This window comes from Garra rufa, chromosome 10 (assembly GCF_049309525.1).
Source record: "Garra rufa chromosome 10, GarRuf1.0, whole genome shotgun sequence".
Classification (NCBI taxonomy): Eukaryota; Metazoa; Chordata; class Actinopteri; order Cypriniformes; family Cyprinidae; genus Garra; species Garra rufa.
The window spans coordinates 22,801,668-22,818,125 of NC_133370.1; the positions used below are offsets into that span (position 1 = coordinate 22,801,668).

General features: G+C 33.9%; 3 protein-coding genes across 3 annotated transcripts; 1 reads left to right on the plus strand and 2 right to left on the minus strand.

Moving 5' to 3' along the window:
• Positions 1 to 1,314: 1,314 nt before the first annotated feature.
• myl12.2 (myosin, light chain 12, genome duplicate 2) lies at positions 1,315 to 5,680 on the plus strand. Its single transcript, XM_073848500.1, has 4 exons — positions 1,315 to 1,391; positions 1,976 to 2,182; positions 4,023 to 4,184; positions 5,226 to 5,680. Exons 2-4 carry the CDS (start codon positions 1,999 to 2,001, stop codon positions 5,396 to 5,398), a joined length of 519 nt encoding a protein of 172 aa, XP_073704601.1. The 5' UTR covers positions 1,315 to 1,391; positions 1,976 to 1,998; the 3' UTR covers positions 5,399 to 5,680.
• Positions 5,681 to 5,971: 291 nt separating this feature from the next.
• Positions 5,972 to 10,697, minus strand: bag1 (BCL2 associated athanogene 1). Its single transcript, XM_073848499.1, has 7 exons — positions 10,598 to 10,697; positions 10,125 to 10,250; positions 9,788 to 9,870; positions 7,803 to 7,916; positions 7,622 to 7,729; positions 7,321 to 7,383; positions 5,972 to 6,596 (listed from the first exon to the last, which is right to left on the minus strand). Exons 1-7 carry the CDS (start codon positions 10,632 to 10,634, stop codon positions 6,507 to 6,509), a joined length of 621 nt encoding a protein of 206 aa, XP_073704600.1. The 5' UTR covers positions 10,635 to 10,697; the 3' UTR covers positions 5,972 to 6,506.
• Positions 10,698 to 12,187: 1,490 nt separating this feature from the next.
• chmp5a (charged multivesicular body protein 5a) lies at positions 12,188 to 15,615 on the minus strand. The gene is made up of 8 exons (XM_073849145.1): positions 15,462 to 15,615; positions 15,240 to 15,344; positions 14,744 to 14,790; positions 14,486 to 14,579; positions 13,521 to 13,592; positions 13,304 to 13,412; positions 13,103 to 13,218; positions 12,188 to 13,002 (listed from the first exon to the last, which is right to left on the minus strand). Exons 1-8 carry the CDS (start codon positions 15,525 to 15,527, stop codon positions 12,952 to 12,954), a joined length of 660 nt encoding a protein of 219 aa, XP_073705246.1. The 5' UTR covers positions 15,528 to 15,615; the 3' UTR covers positions 12,188 to 12,951.
• Between the last annotated feature and the right edge of the window lie 843 nt (positions 15,616 to 16,458).

Below are 16,458 nucleotides of genomic sequence, written 5' to 3' on the forward strand. Positions count from 1 at the left end.
ACACACCGGCAAACACCTATGACTTCACTCAAGCCATACAGAAGTGGCTGCGCTACGCCCAAGACCGAGTGGGAGGAGCTGGAAGAGGGACGCAGCAGGAGTCAGCACTTTAAAAGAAAAAAAAATGAAATATTACAATAAAAAATATTGTTTAATTTTTAAAGAATGCGTGGGGTGTCATTTGTGCTAGTCTAGGTTATAGCCTAAAGGTATAGTTTCTATTTTCTATATTTTGCTAGCCCATCCTGCTGTCGATAAAGCAGGATTATAGCCTATTAATAATGTTTTTAATATTATATTAAAATTACAGACCTTCAGATTAAACCTGTGGTATACTAAAACACCATTGAAGTTTTGATGATATGCTGGGATTTCAACATTGTTTTAATATTCATTGTAATCGAAATACCATTGAAATTCTGTTGATCTCTAGGTATGATTTAAACGTTGTTTCAATGATAATAGAGGGTGCAACATGATGAAGAATCAACATCAGAGTTCGACGTTGATTCAATGATTTTATCGTTGACAGCGGGATGTTGATTTAACATCGTTTCAATTACTATTTGCTATCTGTATATCTGAAAGCTGAATAAATACGTTTTCTATTGATGTATGGTTTGTTATGATAGGACAATAATTGCCCGAGATACAACTATTTGAAAATCTGGAATCTAAGGTTGCACAAAAAAATCGAAATATTGAGAAAATCGCCTTTAAAGATACCAAAATGAAGTTCTTAGCGATGCATATTACAAAACAAAAATTAAGTCTTGTTATATTTAGGGTAGGAATTTTACTAAATATCTTCATGGAACATGATCTGTATTTAATATCCTAATGATTTTTGGCATAAAAGAAAAATCGATCATTTTGACCTATACAATTTATTTTTGTCTATTGCTACAAATATACCCGTGCTACTGTCCAGGGTCACATATGGATATTGTTATTTAATACAAGTATTATATTACTATGATATAAAATCTATATCTATATTTTCAATTATACAACAATTTAGCTTTATGTATTATAAAAACAATCCATTATTTTAATGACATACCAACTTAAATTGTACTTTATTACACTTTAACTTAATTAAAGACAGTATAATTAAACTATAACCTATATATAGAAACCATAATACAATAAACACACCCGTTACCTTGCTGCAACATTTGACTCATATTAGCAGTCATTTTGGCATTCTTCCTAGTTGATCATTTGAACCTTCCCCTACAGGATAACGCATGGGCTATTCCAGTCGGTGATGTAATGATGTGTCGACGGGACTTTCCCATTGCACTAATCTACAGAGGGGTGCTGTGGGGCATGACCAGCGTGGCAGCCGTTGTTTAGGTGTCCTGCCTTTTTTTTTTTTACTCGGATAGGTATGTGACATTTTTACTAAATTTGCTAAATGTATCTCAGATCTAGTTGGACATATTTGTAAGCGTTTTATGTGACGTTATAGTCTTGCATTTTTTATTATACACTGACCCAGACTAACTGAAGTCAAGCCAGCCAGCTCCGTTGCTAACTAGCTTATTTGTAATTATGTGTTCTATGCTTTCTGTAAACACAACAAGCAGTATTACTGAACATTAGTGCTCTTACAAAGACACTATGTTTGAATGTCGACGAAGGAACTGAAATAATGTAACGTTATCAAAATAAACATAAGGTCAGGTCAGCTGTTACTCAGTTGTTGACATAGATAACGTTAGTTGGCTAGTGGGCTGCCCGGCTGATGTTTACAAAGTTAGCTAAATACACTCATAACTATAGTCTTGTATACACGACAATGTGTTTGTTTTAAAAGTAATTTGTTTAAAATTCATTGTGGCTTACAGTGACATGGTTGCTGAATGAGTTTTCGTCATTCCTTTTATAGGTCATGTATTCGTATAGTCTTTGCTGAACGTTTTTCCACTAATGCGCAAGTCTAACAATCAATGTATCTCTTTTATTTTAGTTTAATAGCACAGAACTGTCAAAATGTCTAGCAAAAGGGCTAAGGGAAAAACCACCAAAAAGCGCCCCCAGCGGGCCACGTCAAACGTGTTTGCCATGTTCGACCAGTCCCAGATCCAGGAATTCAAAGAAGCCTTTAACATGATCGATCAGAACCGGGACGGCTTCATTGATAAGGAGGATCTGCATGATATGTTGGCCTCATTAGGTAAGAACAAAGTTGGCAAAGCAGAAGGTTTAATCTTCAGTCCTTGGCCTATAATGACCCGTTTTTTTTTGTTTTTTGTTTTAATGGACATCATTTTCCCACACTTTTTCACATAAATATTATCAAAACATTAGCATAAAGTGAGCTCTAAATAAAACTCAGTTTTGCTAGTATGTGACCCTGGACCAATTTAAAATTTATGTCATTTATACATATATCTGAAAGCTGAATAAATGAGCTTTCCATTGATGTATGGTTTGTTATAAGACAATATTTGGCCAAGATATGACTATTTAAAATCTGGAATCTGAGGGTGTAAAAAAAAATCTAAATACTGAGAAAATTGTCTTTAAAGTTGTCCAAATGAAGTTCTTCCCAATATATTACTAATCAAAAGTTATTTTTGATATATTTATGGTTGGAAATTCACAAAATATCTTCATGGAACATGATCTTTACTTAATATCCTAATGATTTTAGGCATAAAAGAAAAATCTGTAATTTTGAAACATGTATTCTAGGCTATAGTTACAAATATACCTGTGTTAGTTATGACTGGATTTATGGTCCAGTGTCACACATTATATTTTTAAAAGTATTTATAGAGTTCTGGGGCCAGTTACATAAACTTTACCTCTGTGTTAAGGTTAACTAGCAGGTTAAAATAAAGGTTAAAGATAAAGTCTTAATCAGATACAAACTTTATCTTTAAATCTATATGTTACAAGTAATTTAGAGACAGTTAAGACATTCCATGGTATTTTACTTTTTTCATATTCAGTTTTAATTTTAATTCTGTGTTTTCTGTTTAAATTTTTCTGGTTTCTGATTTAATGGTTTTATTAGAATTTTTAATTCTAAACAGCAACTCTGATCACTATAATTAATAAAATGTAAATGTTTTTGTACTGTCATTGTCTCTATACAAACATCAAAAATGTTCTGACTTCATGGCACATTTTCTAGATTTTTTTGTAAATGCAAAAATAATGTTCATTCATCAATATTTGTCATTTTCCAGAAAAAAGTTGAACAACCTTGAAACAAAATCAGTTTATTTAAGAAAACGGTAACACTTTACAATAAGGTTCATTAGTTAAACATTAGTTGATGTATTAACTAACATGAACTAACCATGAGCAATACATTTGTTACTGTATTTACTAATCTTTATTAACATTAGTTAACAGAAATACAGTTGTTCATTGTTTGTTCATGTTAGTTCACACTCCATTAACTAATGTAAACAAAATTTTAATAATGTATTAGTAAATGTTGAACTTAACATTAACAAAGATTAATAAATGCTGTATAAGTGCAGTTCATTATTAGTTCATGTTAACTAATGTGGTTAACTAATGTTAACTAATGAACCTTATTGTAAAGTGTTACCAAGAAAACAATACGATATTATGCATACATGTAAATGCAATTATTAAGTGCTATTATGCACAAAATATAAATATTAAAAGGAATTATATAAATGTATTTATATTTACAATTTTTTTTACATAAATATAAATACAAATATAAAGATTTTTTTTTTTTTCAGAGAATACATGCTTAATTTTTTCCCTCATTTTCTGGATTTTGCTCTTTTTTTGGGAAAAGATTATTAAATTATTTCCATACTGTGGAAGTCAATAGTTACTGTGGACTGTTTGGTTACCAACATTCTTTAAAATGTGTTCTTTTGTGCTCAACATCAGAAAGAAACTCATACAGGTTTGAGGGAGAGTAAATAATGACAGAATTTTTATTTTGGGGCATACTATCTCTTCAAAAGCTACATTTAATCATATTCAAACTGCTTTTGGCTGACAGGTTGTTTCATTGGCAGGTAAGAACCCCACAGACGAATACCTCGAGGCAATGATGAATGAAGCCCCTGGTCCCATTAACTTCACCATGTTCCTCACAATGTTTGGAGAGAAACTTAATGGCACAGATCCTGAGGATGTAATCAAAAATGCATTTGCTTGTTTTGATGAGGAGGGGACGGGTAAGCATGATCACAAACCATTTCAATAAAACGGCAATTAAAGGAGAAGTTCACTTTCAGAATGAAAATTTACTCACCCCCATGTCATCCTAGATGTTAATGTTTTTTTTTCTTCAGTCAAAAAGAAACTAAGGTTGAGGGAAAACATTCCAGGATTTTTCTCCAAATAGTGGACTTCAGTGGTGGACAACAGAATCAAGGTCCAATTTTCAGTTTCAAAGCAGCTTCAAATGACTCTTAAAACAATCCCAGCCGAGGAATAAGGGTCTTATCTATTGAAATGATCTGTCTTTCTCCAACTAAACATATAATAATAATAAAAAAATAAACATTTTTATACTTTTTAACTACAATTGCTTGTCTTGCACTAGCTCGACCACACTCATTGCATAATCATGGAAGTCCTGATGTGTTTGTGTTTACAAATCAAATGCCCTTCACAAAAGAAGTTAAACAACGATGTTGGACGATTTTGAAATTATAGGTGAAAATAAGATGGAGTTTTTTGCCCTACCCTATCTTTTTTAACTAAAGTACACAGATGAAAAACTAACCACTTGTTACTTTTCCAACATGATTATGAAATACGTGAAGACATGCATGCGCATTGCAGAGCTAGTGCAAGACGAGCATTTGTGGTTAAAAAGTATGTACATTTCTATAAAAAAAAAAAAAAAAAAAACAATCGTTTTGCTACGCAAGACCCTTATTCCTCGTCTGGGGTCATATAGAGCCCCTTTGAAGCTGCATTGACCTTCAACCCATTGGTTCCCATTAAAGTCCACTATATAGAGAGAACATTCCTCGAATGTTTTCTTCAAAAACCTTAATCTCTTTGCAACCAAAGAAAGAAAGACATGAACATCTTGTATGACAAGGGGGTGAGTAAATTATCAGGAAATTTTCCTTCTGGAAGTGAACTTCTCTAACACTGGTGATCTGTAGAATTAGTCTGAATTACCAAAAATAGAGGAATGTATTTGATAAGCATTTGTTAAGTTATTTTCAATGTTGATAACCAGTTTGCCTCATTTGTCCTAGGTTTTATTCAGGAGGACTACCTGAGGGAGCTCTTGACCACTATGGGAGACAGGTTCACAGATGAAGAAGTGGACGAGCTGTTTAGAGAGGCCCCTATTGACAAGAAAGGAAACTTCAACTACGTAGAATTCACACGCATCCTGAAACACGGTGCTAAAGATAAGGATGATTAGGACAAGGTCAAGCACTACTGAAGCTAATGAAAACTACACTGTAACACTACAACATGTTTAATTGTCTTCTTTTCCCCACATTCATGGGCTAGTGCAAAGGGATACATTCATCAGCAAGGTAAAATCATTACTGTACTGGACTTCCTCTTATACAGTCTCTTAAGTAGACTTGTACATAATGTTGAAATACGTAGACATGTAACCTGTGGTAAACCTCAAAGTGAATAAATGCTGTTCTGGCATGTATATGTTGAGAAATAAATCCTGGAATTATTCAATGTAGCCTGGAGTTGCTAGACGTTTACACTTTGTAATAAATAATTCATAAAATAAGTTAAGTCATCAAATTTTCATTAGAGAATGTGGAAAATTTTATGAAAAAATAGTCAGTTTAAAGTTTCTCCCAACATATTTTTACACTTAAAAAACAGGAATTTAGTATTTTAATTCACAATATCATTGAAACCTGGTAGAAGATTTACTGAGATGACACAAGTTGTCTTCAAATGTTTAATTTCTCTCAGTAACTTCACAACAACATTTGAGACAGAAATTGATGGGGGAAACCACCAGTGGTTTGAAGCACCCTGAGATTTAATCATGATAAAAACAAAACAAGGACTATCAATTCTACAACCTTTTGCTTTGCACAAATTCACTCTAATAAATAGAAACCTTTTTTATCCAAATGTTTTACTGCACAAATTGGATTTATTGAATTAGATCATTCATTTCTTAGATCCTTTAAAAGGATATTTTTCCAGCACCGTTATTTTTTTTCTCTCTCTTTGATCAAAATTAGATTATGAATCCACATCTGTCAGGCTAGATAAAAAAAGTTTAAAGAGAGAACAGTGTTGGTCCAGATGGTCAAAACTCTCTAAACCTAGCCGTAAGTATTTTCAACAATTAGCATGGAAAATCTAAACTCATAAGAAAACAATTTCAAAATGTTTCGAATGCTGCCTGTTCTTCTCTGTATGACAGGTGCATGTGTAGGTTGTAGGGTGTAGGCGAACTGCAGAACCACCTCCGCTGCCAAAGTTCTCAGTGAGGTTCTTCATTTGCAGCACCAGTAACAACTGATGTCAGGAGTCTTAATTCATGATCATTCTGCTAGGGCCAAGTTTTTTGTCTGAATCTTAGCCAAATGATCGGATATTCCAGCTTCGATTTTGTCACACTGAGCTAAGAAACCCTGAGTATAAGGAAAATAAAGAGAACACGATTTAAGATGGTATGTTAAAGTCTAAGGTACTTAATTAAAACTCAATATTAAAGGAATAGTTCACCCTTAGGCCATCCAAATAAATGAATCCTTTCCAGTGAATGGGTGCCATCAGAGTCCAAACCGGAAATAAAAACATCACAAAAATCCACAAGTAATTCACACAACTCCAGTCCATCAGTTAACATCTTGTGAAGCAAAATGCTGTGTTGTTAAGAAAAAAACTATTATTAGGATGTTTTTGTCTAATTCATAAGAGAAATATGCATAGATCAAGCACCGCTTACAAGTGAAAACAGTTCTAAACAATATGCTGGTTGATTCTGATGTGAGAGGACAACAGAGGATGATTTTTTTTTATTGTAATAAGTGTTATTATGGACTGGTATTTTGGCCAAAAGTGATGACTGAAAGTTAAAATGATTTTAACTTTAGCCTTAATGATTGATTGGTTTCAAACAAACATGCAGATTTTCACTTCACAACATATTAATTGATGGACTAGAGCCATGTGGATTATTGTGATGTTTTTATCTGCTGTATCAACTCTCTTTCTGATGGCACCCATTCTCTGCAGAGGATCCAATGCAAGTGAACAAACTTATCTCTATATCTTGGATGGACTAAGGGTGAATACATTTTCAGCATATTTTATTTTTGGGTGAACTATTCCTCTGATAAGTCATAATCATACCTGAACAGTTTTCGCAAGTCCTTTTTTCTTCATCCTGCAATCACTAAAACTCTCAGGCAAGCTCTGTAAATAATCAATATAAAAAGGCACAAATAAGATTTACTGAGCAGCAGTATATATCCAATATACTGCAATTTAAGGAAAAAAATCTCTAAATAATAATAATAAAAATGATCAGTTTGCGATGAAATGAGCAGCAACATATTTGTTGTACATCTAAATGTGTAACAGATTATTGAAAAAAGAAAAAATGTAAAACAGGAACTTGATTCTTAATTAAACAACAATGAAAAACAATTACCATTCCATCTATTTCCTCTAGGATTTTCATGAACTGCTCAGCGGCAACTTTCACCCTCTGGTCCAGTTTGTTAAGTGCCTCAGCTTGCAACTCTTTTGCAAGAAAACCCTGAAAAGAGTACATTAAATGAAATAACCATATTGCCAAGCAACTTTTTGATTTTTATCCATGTCTCACATACATTCTTCAGTCCTGTGAGTTCACCATCCACCTTCTCAAGCTTCTTGGCATTTTGTTCCACTGACTTTTCAATGTCTTTGAGCTTTTTAAGTTCAACTTCCTCCTCAGGACTGTTCTGTAAAAACAAACCAGCTTGTCAGATTTAGAAATATAATGCTTTGCCAGAGTATTCATACCTCTTCATTTTTTTTTCACATTTTGTTGCTGTATTATGTTAAACTGATTTAAATTACTTTTTTCCCCACATCAATCTACAGTCCATACACCATAATGTCAAAGCAAAAAAACTTTTTAAAAATAAAAACTTAAATGATTCCATTGCATAAGTATTCACACCTTAATTTTTCCTTTGATTGAGTTTTGCTTTTGCTATTTAAGCACATGGGAATGCAAAAAATATATGTGACCCTGGACCACAAAACCAGTCATAAGGTTAAATTTGACAAAACTGAGATTTATACATCATGAAAGCTCACTAAATAAGCTTTCTATTGATGTATGATTTGTTAGGATAGGACAATATTTGACTGAGATACATCTATTTGAAATCAGGAATCTGAGGATGCAAAAAAATCAAAAAGACTGAGAAAATCACCTTTAAAGTTGTCCAAATTAGGTTCTTAGCAATGCATATTACAAATCAAAAAATACATTTTGATATGTTTACAGTAGGAATTTTACAAAAAATCTTCATGGAACATGAACTTTACTTAATTTCTTAATGATTTTTGGCATAAAAGAAAAATCAAAATATTTGACCCATGCAATGTATTTTTGGCTATTGCTACAAATATACCCCAGCGACTTAAGACTGGTTTTGTGGTCCAGGGTCACATATTTGTGGTGCACCCTCATTTACTGTTATCTGATTTTACCCAACTATGACAACTTCTGCTATGAGAAACCCAGAAATGTGAGAAATGTCCATGAAGAAGTTTGAAACAACTAGACTAGACTCTTCCTAGAGCTGGCCTACTGGCCACACTGACCAACTGATGGAGAAGGGCTTTAATTAGAGTGGTGACCAAGAACCTGATGGTCACTCTAGTTGAGCTTCATGATAATACGTTGAGAGAAACTTGCAAAAGGACAAACATCACTGCAACACTCCACCGATTTGGGCTTTATGGCGGTGTGGCAAAACTCAATCCTCTCCTCACTGAAGACACAGGAAAACACACTTGGAATTTGCAAAAAAAAAAAAAGCACCTGAAGGACCCTCAGACTGTGAGAAACAAGATTCTCTGATCTGATGAACCATAATTCTAAGCATCATGCTTGACGGAAACCAGGCACTGCTCATCACCTGCAGAGTAACATCCCAAAAAGTAAAGTTTGGTGGTAGCAGCCTCATTCTGTGGGGCTGTTTTTCAGCGGCAAGGACTGAAGGTAGAAGAGTAGAAGAAATCCTCAACGCTCCAAAATATTGAGATAGCCTTATTGAAAACCCAGTCCAGAGCATTCAGAACCTCAGACTGGGCAGAATGTTCACATTCCAACAGGACAATGACCCCAAGTACACAGCAAGAGTGGCTTATAGACAACTCTGTAAATGTCCTTGAGTGGCCCAGTTACAGCCTGGGCTTGAACCCAATCATATATTTCTGGAGAAACCTAAAAATGTGTGTTTACCCCATCCAAGCTGACAGAACTTGAAAGGTGAGGAGCTGAGGACAAGAATGCGCAAAGCTTGTCACACCATTCCCAAAAAAACTTGAGGCTGTAAAGGTGCTTTAGCTAAATACCTAGATGAGGGTACGAATACTTATGCAATATATTTATTTCAGGTTTTTATGTTTAATACATTTACGAAGTTGTGACAGTTCTGTTTTTGCTTTGACATTATGGTGTATAAAGTGTAGATTGATGTGGAAAAAAATACTTTAAATCAGTTTACCATTAAGCAGCAACATCATAAAACGTGGAAAAAGCAAGGCACTGTAGTTACAATTCTATCTGTATGTATTTGTGAGTAACACATCTTACCCTCTTTCCAATCATCATCAGTTTACAACCCTGCTTTACTCCAAAGCTGGATAGAGTCTCCTCCATGTCCTTCAGTGATTTCCCTACAGCCAAAAGAACATAAAATTACATTACATTACAGTGATCCAGATATTCTTGCATTCAACAATACACTGTTACTGTCGCACTGGCATAGATTAATAATGCTTTTATTTCAAACACTGCATCATTCTGTTTGAGCTTAACTGATCATAATTACCATAGTTTATAATATACACAAAACACAGGTGGCCATTCACAATTAAGTAAGTATAACACATGAAGCTGAAAGTAAAGAATATTACATGTACTGCATTACCTTTAAATATGACTTTCTGGGATGGTACAGGAACTCCTGTGGCTTCTGTCAGCGCCTCACACAAATCCTTTAACAGTGGTTCTTGTCCATCCTGTGCTGTTAAAGTGATGCTGTGTTTGGTTGTGCCTGAGACAATAACAGTCATTATCACAGACAGGTTTGATACTCAAAATGATTCAGAGAGCTAACTGGCACTGTATCTGCAAATCCAGCATTGACATTTACCACTTAACTAACCGCATTTAGATTACAGTTAACCTGAAAAACTCAAAATATATATTCTAAGCCTTAAGATGTAACGTTAACTAATATTGAAATAAATGCGGTTTTCAGGGATGTTCAGATGATTTACAGGTAACGTTAGCTAGCTTCAACACTTTCGAACCGTATAAAGCCACAATAATAAAAATATCGACTACATTTCGATATATCTTAATGCTTTAAAATATAAAACGGTGGTCAGTTATCTTTACCATAAGCAACTGTCACTGTCATACTGTTCTCCGCCATATCGGCACAATGTTAGCTAACGCTTCACAACTTTACACTGTACACATGCAACCGGAAGTGACGCGTGTGTGTACGTCACGCCCCTTTTCTGCGTCTCATCAATGTTCTTCTCAAGAATGATTCGAAACGATTTAGAAACCTACATATACATTTCTTGTGAGAATATCATTATGTAATGTAACAAAACGAGACTACCAATCAAAAGTTTTTGAACTGTAAAATTTTTAATGTTTTCTTTTTAAAGAAGTCTCTTCTGCTCACCAAACCGACAGAATATATTAGAAATATTTTACTATTTAAAATAACAGTTTTCTATTTGAATCTATTTTAAAATGTAATTTATTTCTGTGATCAAAGCTACATTTTCAGCATCATTACTCCAGTCTTCAGTGTCACAAGATCCTTCTAATATGCTGATTTGCATATTAGTTCTTCTGGACTTTCCATTCATTAAAGAACCCTGAACAAACTCGGCTGTTTTTAATACATTAAAGGAGTAGTTCACTTTCAGAACAAAAATTTACAGATAATGTACTCACCCCCTTGTCATCCAAGACGTTCATGTCTTTCTTTCCTCAGTCTTAAAGAAATGGTGTTTTTTTGAGAAAAAACATTTCATGATTTCTCTCCATGTAATGGACTTCTATGGTGCCCCCGAGTTTGAACTTCCAAAAAGCAGCTTCAAAGGGCTCTAAACGATCACAGCCGAGGAAAAAAGGGTCTTATCTAGCAAAATTATGGGTTATTTTCAATTTTTTTATTTTTACAATTTATATACTTTTTAACCTCAAATTCTCGTTTGAGATTAAAAATTATATAGGTTGTAAATGTTTTTTGAAATAACCGATCATTTCGCTAGATAAGACCCTTCTTCCTTACCCGGCTGTGATCGTTTAGAGCCCCTTGAAGCTGCTTTTAAACTGCATTTTGGAAGTTCAAACTCGGGGGCACCATAGAAGTCCATTATATGGAGAGAAATCCTGAAATGTTTTCCTTAAAAAATGACTCTTCTTTACGACTGAAGAAAGAAAGACATGAACATCTTGGATGACAAGTGGGTGAGTACATTATCTGTAAATTCTTGTTCTGAAAGTGAACTACTCCTTTAATAATAATAATAAATGTTGTCTGAGCAGCAAATCAGAATAATAGAATGATTTCTGAAGGATCTTGTGACTGGAGTAATGTTGCTAAAAAACAAACTGAAATCACAGGAATAAATTACCTTTTAAAATATATTCAAATAAAAAAGTAATTTTAAATAGTAAAAATATTTTACTGTTTTTGCTGTACTTTGGATCAAATAAATGCAAGCTTGGTGAGTAGAAGAGACTTTAAAACATTAAAAATCTTACTGTTCAAAAACTTTTGATTAGCAGTAGCAGTAAATTTAAAAAAAATCGCTGAAAATGTAATGTCCACTAAAATGTAAAATGTGTTTTTTTCAGCTAATGTTGTAAATAACGCAATTGTACCTCTTGTTTAATCTGTCTTTTTTCTGAAATGTGTTAGTGCTGCATGAATAGCCCAATGGTTCCACAAAAATGTTCCTCCGTTTTCAAATACCACCTTTTATTGGATCTCATACAGACTCCAGTGATGCATTTTTACATTTCAGGTCTTAATATATATCCATTACTGAAGTTTGTTAAGAAAACCAGGTCATTTTTAATAATCCAAGCAATACTTGGACTAGATTATAGCTGTTCCACACAGGTTCTTCATTCTTGCTACCCAGAACTATGGACTTGAAATACTCAAGACACACTCTGTCTATATTACTTGGCAAATGTAAAATGAATATTAATAGTAATACGAGTTTATATATAATTAACAACATTCAAGTGTGAGCTGTTTTAATGTTCTTGTAATTTTTTGTAAAAAACAAAAAACAAAACAAAAATTCTACATGCTCCAAAAATAAGTCTCCTCAATAACTAGACTTTCCCAAGATGTAATTCATCCAGAATTACTTTTGTTTGGACATGCAGTAATATAAAGGTATGTTCAGATACAATGGAAAGTAAGTGATCCAAAATTCTGATTAATAAAAGCATATACCAGGAGTTTTACCTAGATATCTAAAAACTGTAATCTCGTCGAAATTTACTGGATTATGGAAATCAGGCGAACATGTTTACATGACCAAATTCTAAATAAAACTGAAAAATCAGCTTCATGTGATCATATTAAACATAAAAAAGTTACAATGCCATATGTTAGACTGGTCAATGAATACAACACAACATGTTCAATACCATCAGCACAAGAAAAACTCCTCCAGATGTAAACAAAACAGTGATCAGAAAACAGATTCTTATGTAGCAGGGATCTGTGGTAGGCCAAACTCATCGACCAGAACGCCATCCTAAGAGATACAAAGACAAATATGCACTGAGTAAATCATAAAGACAAATAATAACAATTTAATATTTTGTCATTGACAGTTTTATCAATGTAATCTGCACCTTATTGGTTTTAGCGTCGCTGGGCATTCCTTCAGGAATAGAGGGTGCAGACGAGGCTTCATCTAAGTAAGAGCTGTCATCATCCAGCAGTAACTCATCTCCCAGAGCATCCAGCTCTGCAACAAAGAAAAGAAGTGGTGCTCTAAGCTCTATATACGCACATGCACCCACCCACACACACACACACACACACAAAATTACCTGCTTCCAGTTCATCCTCATCGATCTCTGGTGTGCCATAGCTGCGGCTGAGGGCTTCCTGAACCTCATTGGCCTCTTCCATCATGTCTTCCAGTTGATCCTGCAGGTCCTATCAGTCACACAGATTGGTAATGAAAAGTGTACATGATTTATCACTGATCATCAATCAAAAATATTGCTTAAAAACAGCCAATATCAGAATGATTAGTGTATATACTTCAATTTGATCCATCTTCACTTGTTTATACGCTTTCTTCATTTCTTTTGCTCCGATCTTCATAGCCTCCACCTACAAATAATAAAACATCCGTAGAATCTAAGAATTAAAATGAATAAACATAAATGAATAAATTAAAAATCATGCTAGAGATTTTATGGACACCAGAAAAAAAAGAAGCCCCTTGTTTGTCCAGAAAAATCGTTCAGGTCCCACAAATTCTTTGGTTTTTTCAGCATTTTTGTGAATTTGAACTCTTTCCAACAATGACTGTATGATTTTGAGATCCATCTTTTCACAAAGAGGACAACTGAGGGACTCATATACAACTATTACAGAAGGTTCAAACGTTCACTGATGCTTCAGAATGAAACACAATGCTTCTGAAGGACAGTACTAAATGAAAAAAAAAAAAAAAGATATTCAGGCAAAAAGCTTAATGCATTGTCCCTCAGTTGTCCTTAGTGTGAAAAGATGGAATCTGTAGAGCCTGAAGGACTTTTCTGAAAAACAGCAGGCCAGTTTATCTGTTCAGGACAAAGAAGGGACTCATGAACAACTATCACTAAACAAAAAAATAAAAAACACCGCTGTGGATCATTCAGGTAACAACAGAGTATTAAGAATCAAGTGTATGTAAACTTTTGAACAGGGTCAATTTTATGAATTCAAGTATTATTTCTCTTGCGGACTATATATACACGTCCTTTATGTGAAAAACCTTATTCAGGTCAGTGCTAAATAAAAAAAATAACATGCATTTTGTATGATCCCTCTTATTTTAGTAAAATAATTAACATTCTGCAAGGTGTATGTAAACTTTTGACCTCAGTAAAAACACACACACACACACACACACACACACACACACACACACACACACACACACACACACACATTTTATAGAAGATTAAAATTAATAAAATGCAGTAGTGCTGGATAGCAGTTAAATAACAAGTCTTTACCGTTGTTTTGGTGTCCCTTAAAGACTGGATTGTATAGTTTGCTTGTTCCATGTTAAATGACTGCTGGGAAAGCTGATCTCTTTGACCTTCATACCTGCACAATATAGTGAAAAGTAAAGCAAAAACATAATTTCACAATATTTTTATAAAACATTTTATCACTTTATCCTTATTTAACGTAAAATCAAAACATCATCCTAGATATTAAAATAAACATTTTACATACTGCAAATTGCATTATTATGGGAGAAAACTCACATTCTCTTTTGTTTCAGCACTCTCATCGCCTTCTGTTTCACTGCATTCTGTAAAGACATTGTTCATCTCACACTTACAGAACTGTGTATGATTTATAGTGGGATCCAAAAACTTGAGACCACATTGAAAATCAGAAACATTTCTTATTTTCATTCAGTTTAAATAGATTATATGTTACTAAAATCACTAAAACTAAAATAAATATGAATAAAAATACACAACTAAATTCTAACTAATAATAGTATCTCAGTATTACTAAATTTACACTGGCTCAAGAACTATCATAGGAGGACTTCTAAAACTAAGACATTCATGTTAATCTCTCAATTAAAAATTACAATTGATTAACCAGTTATGTTGATAAAATTATTTGTACTTGAAAAAAATGTATTGAAAATGCAAGACAGACTTTTGGCTCACACTGTACTGTGCTTGTACAGTTAGAATGAGAGATTGTATTGTTCATATTATAACAACTCGAGTCTCTGATGCTCACTTTTGAGGGTCCATCCCTCATCTTTTTCATTTGGTCCTTATACTTCATGAGCTCTGCATCGATTCTCGCTATTTTCTTATCGATGGACTCGACCCTCGTATCCACCTATAACGGGAACAGCACACAGACAGCATCCACAGTCCATCCATGTCTGACATGCAAACACCAATCAGGATGCTGCACTCGTGTTATGCGAGACACTCACAACAGTCCACTACTTACATTGCCTATGCAGTCAGAAAGGTTGGGAGTAGGCGTTTGTTTGCTCCGACCGAAAATTCGGTTCATTTTTAAACGGGACTGACACTTATTTGCTTTGTTAAGGTATTTAAACGCTGATCACAGCGGGCTTGTTCCGGATGGTCGTGGTATACACACCATAATAAAAGTCACGGCTCAGGATTATTTTCCGCTATTTTTCTATTGGTTCCCACTGATAATGCTTTAGAAACTCTCTAAATTTAGTGCTTCTTATGTAGACTATTGCTGTATGGATTTATCTTTTGTCGTATTTTCCCCCTGAAATGGTTTGGTCACATATCTTAAAGTTTAAACAAACAAATAAATGAATTACCTACATTCATTTATTCATATATGTATAAAAGGAACAATATATTTGGTCAAGATACAACTATTTGAAAAGCTGGAATCTAAGGATGGAAAAAAATCAAAATATTGAGAAAATCAAATAAAATTGAGATGTCCAAATTAAGTACTTATGCATATTATTAATCAAAAATTAAGTTTTGATATATTTACAGTATGAAATTTACAAAATATCTCCATGGAGCATTACATAATAATGCTATGATTTGGGCATAAAAGAAAAATCGATCATTTTGACCCATACAACGTATTTTTGGCCATTGCTACAAAATATCCATGCTACCTACGACTGATTTTGTGGTTCAGGGTCACATTTTAGCAACATTTAGTACACTTTCATGTTTATACCTATACCCACGTAGGAGGGGACGTTCTTGCAACTTTGCGCAACGTTCCCTGAAAGTTCTCTAAAGATGATGAAAGTCCCGAACCTTTACAGAACATTAGGGACGTTCTGAAAACGTCCTCTTTTTAGGGGGACGTTCTATTTTGGTTATTTTATGGTCGCATAACAACGTTACAAAGAGGACATTTGGGACCTTAACAGAACGTTCTCACATGGTCCTCTTTTAGTCATATAAAAACATTCCCAATATGACTTTAGGAGGACGTT

Excerpts from the sequence above, each read along its gene's own strand:
- chmp5a (XM_073849145.1), bottom strand. The coding sequence starts at position 15,527 with ATGAACCGAATTTTCGGTCGGAGCAAACAAACGCCTACTCCCAACCTT. Across the intron at positions 15,345-15,461 it reads TTTCTGACTGCATAGGCAAT|GTGGATACGAGGGTCGAGTC; the intron begins GTAAGTAGTGGA and ends TTCCCGTTATAG. Across the intron at positions 13,003-13,102 it reads GCGACGCTAAAACCAATAAG|GATGGCGTTCTGGTCGATGA; the intron begins GTGCAGATTACA and ends TGTATCTCTTAG.
- myl12.2 (XM_073848500.1), top strand. The coding sequence starts at position 1,999 with ATGTCTAGCAAAAGGGCTAAGGGAAAAACCACCAAAAAGCGCCCCCAG. Across the intron at positions 2,183-4,022 it reads TGATATGTTGGCCTCATTAG|GTAAGAACCCCACAGACGAA; the intron begins GTAAGAACAAAG and ends TTTCATTGGCAG. Across the intron at positions 4,185-5,225 it reads TTTTGATGAGGAGGGGACGG|GTTTTATTCAGGAGGACTAC; the intron begins GTAAGCATGATC and ends CATTTGTCCTAG.
- bag1 (XM_073848499.1), bottom strand. The coding sequence starts at position 10,634 with ATGGCGGAGAACAGTATGACAGTGACAGTTGCTTATG. Across the intron at positions 9,871-10,124 it reads CCAGAAAGTCATATTTAAAG|GGAAATCACTGAAGGACATG; the intron begins GTAATGCAGTAC and ends TTTTGGCTGTAG. Across the intron at positions 6,597-7,320 it reads GACTTGCGAAAACTGTTCAG|GGTTTCTTAGCTCAGTGTGA; the intron begins GTATGATTATGA and ends CCTTATACTCAG.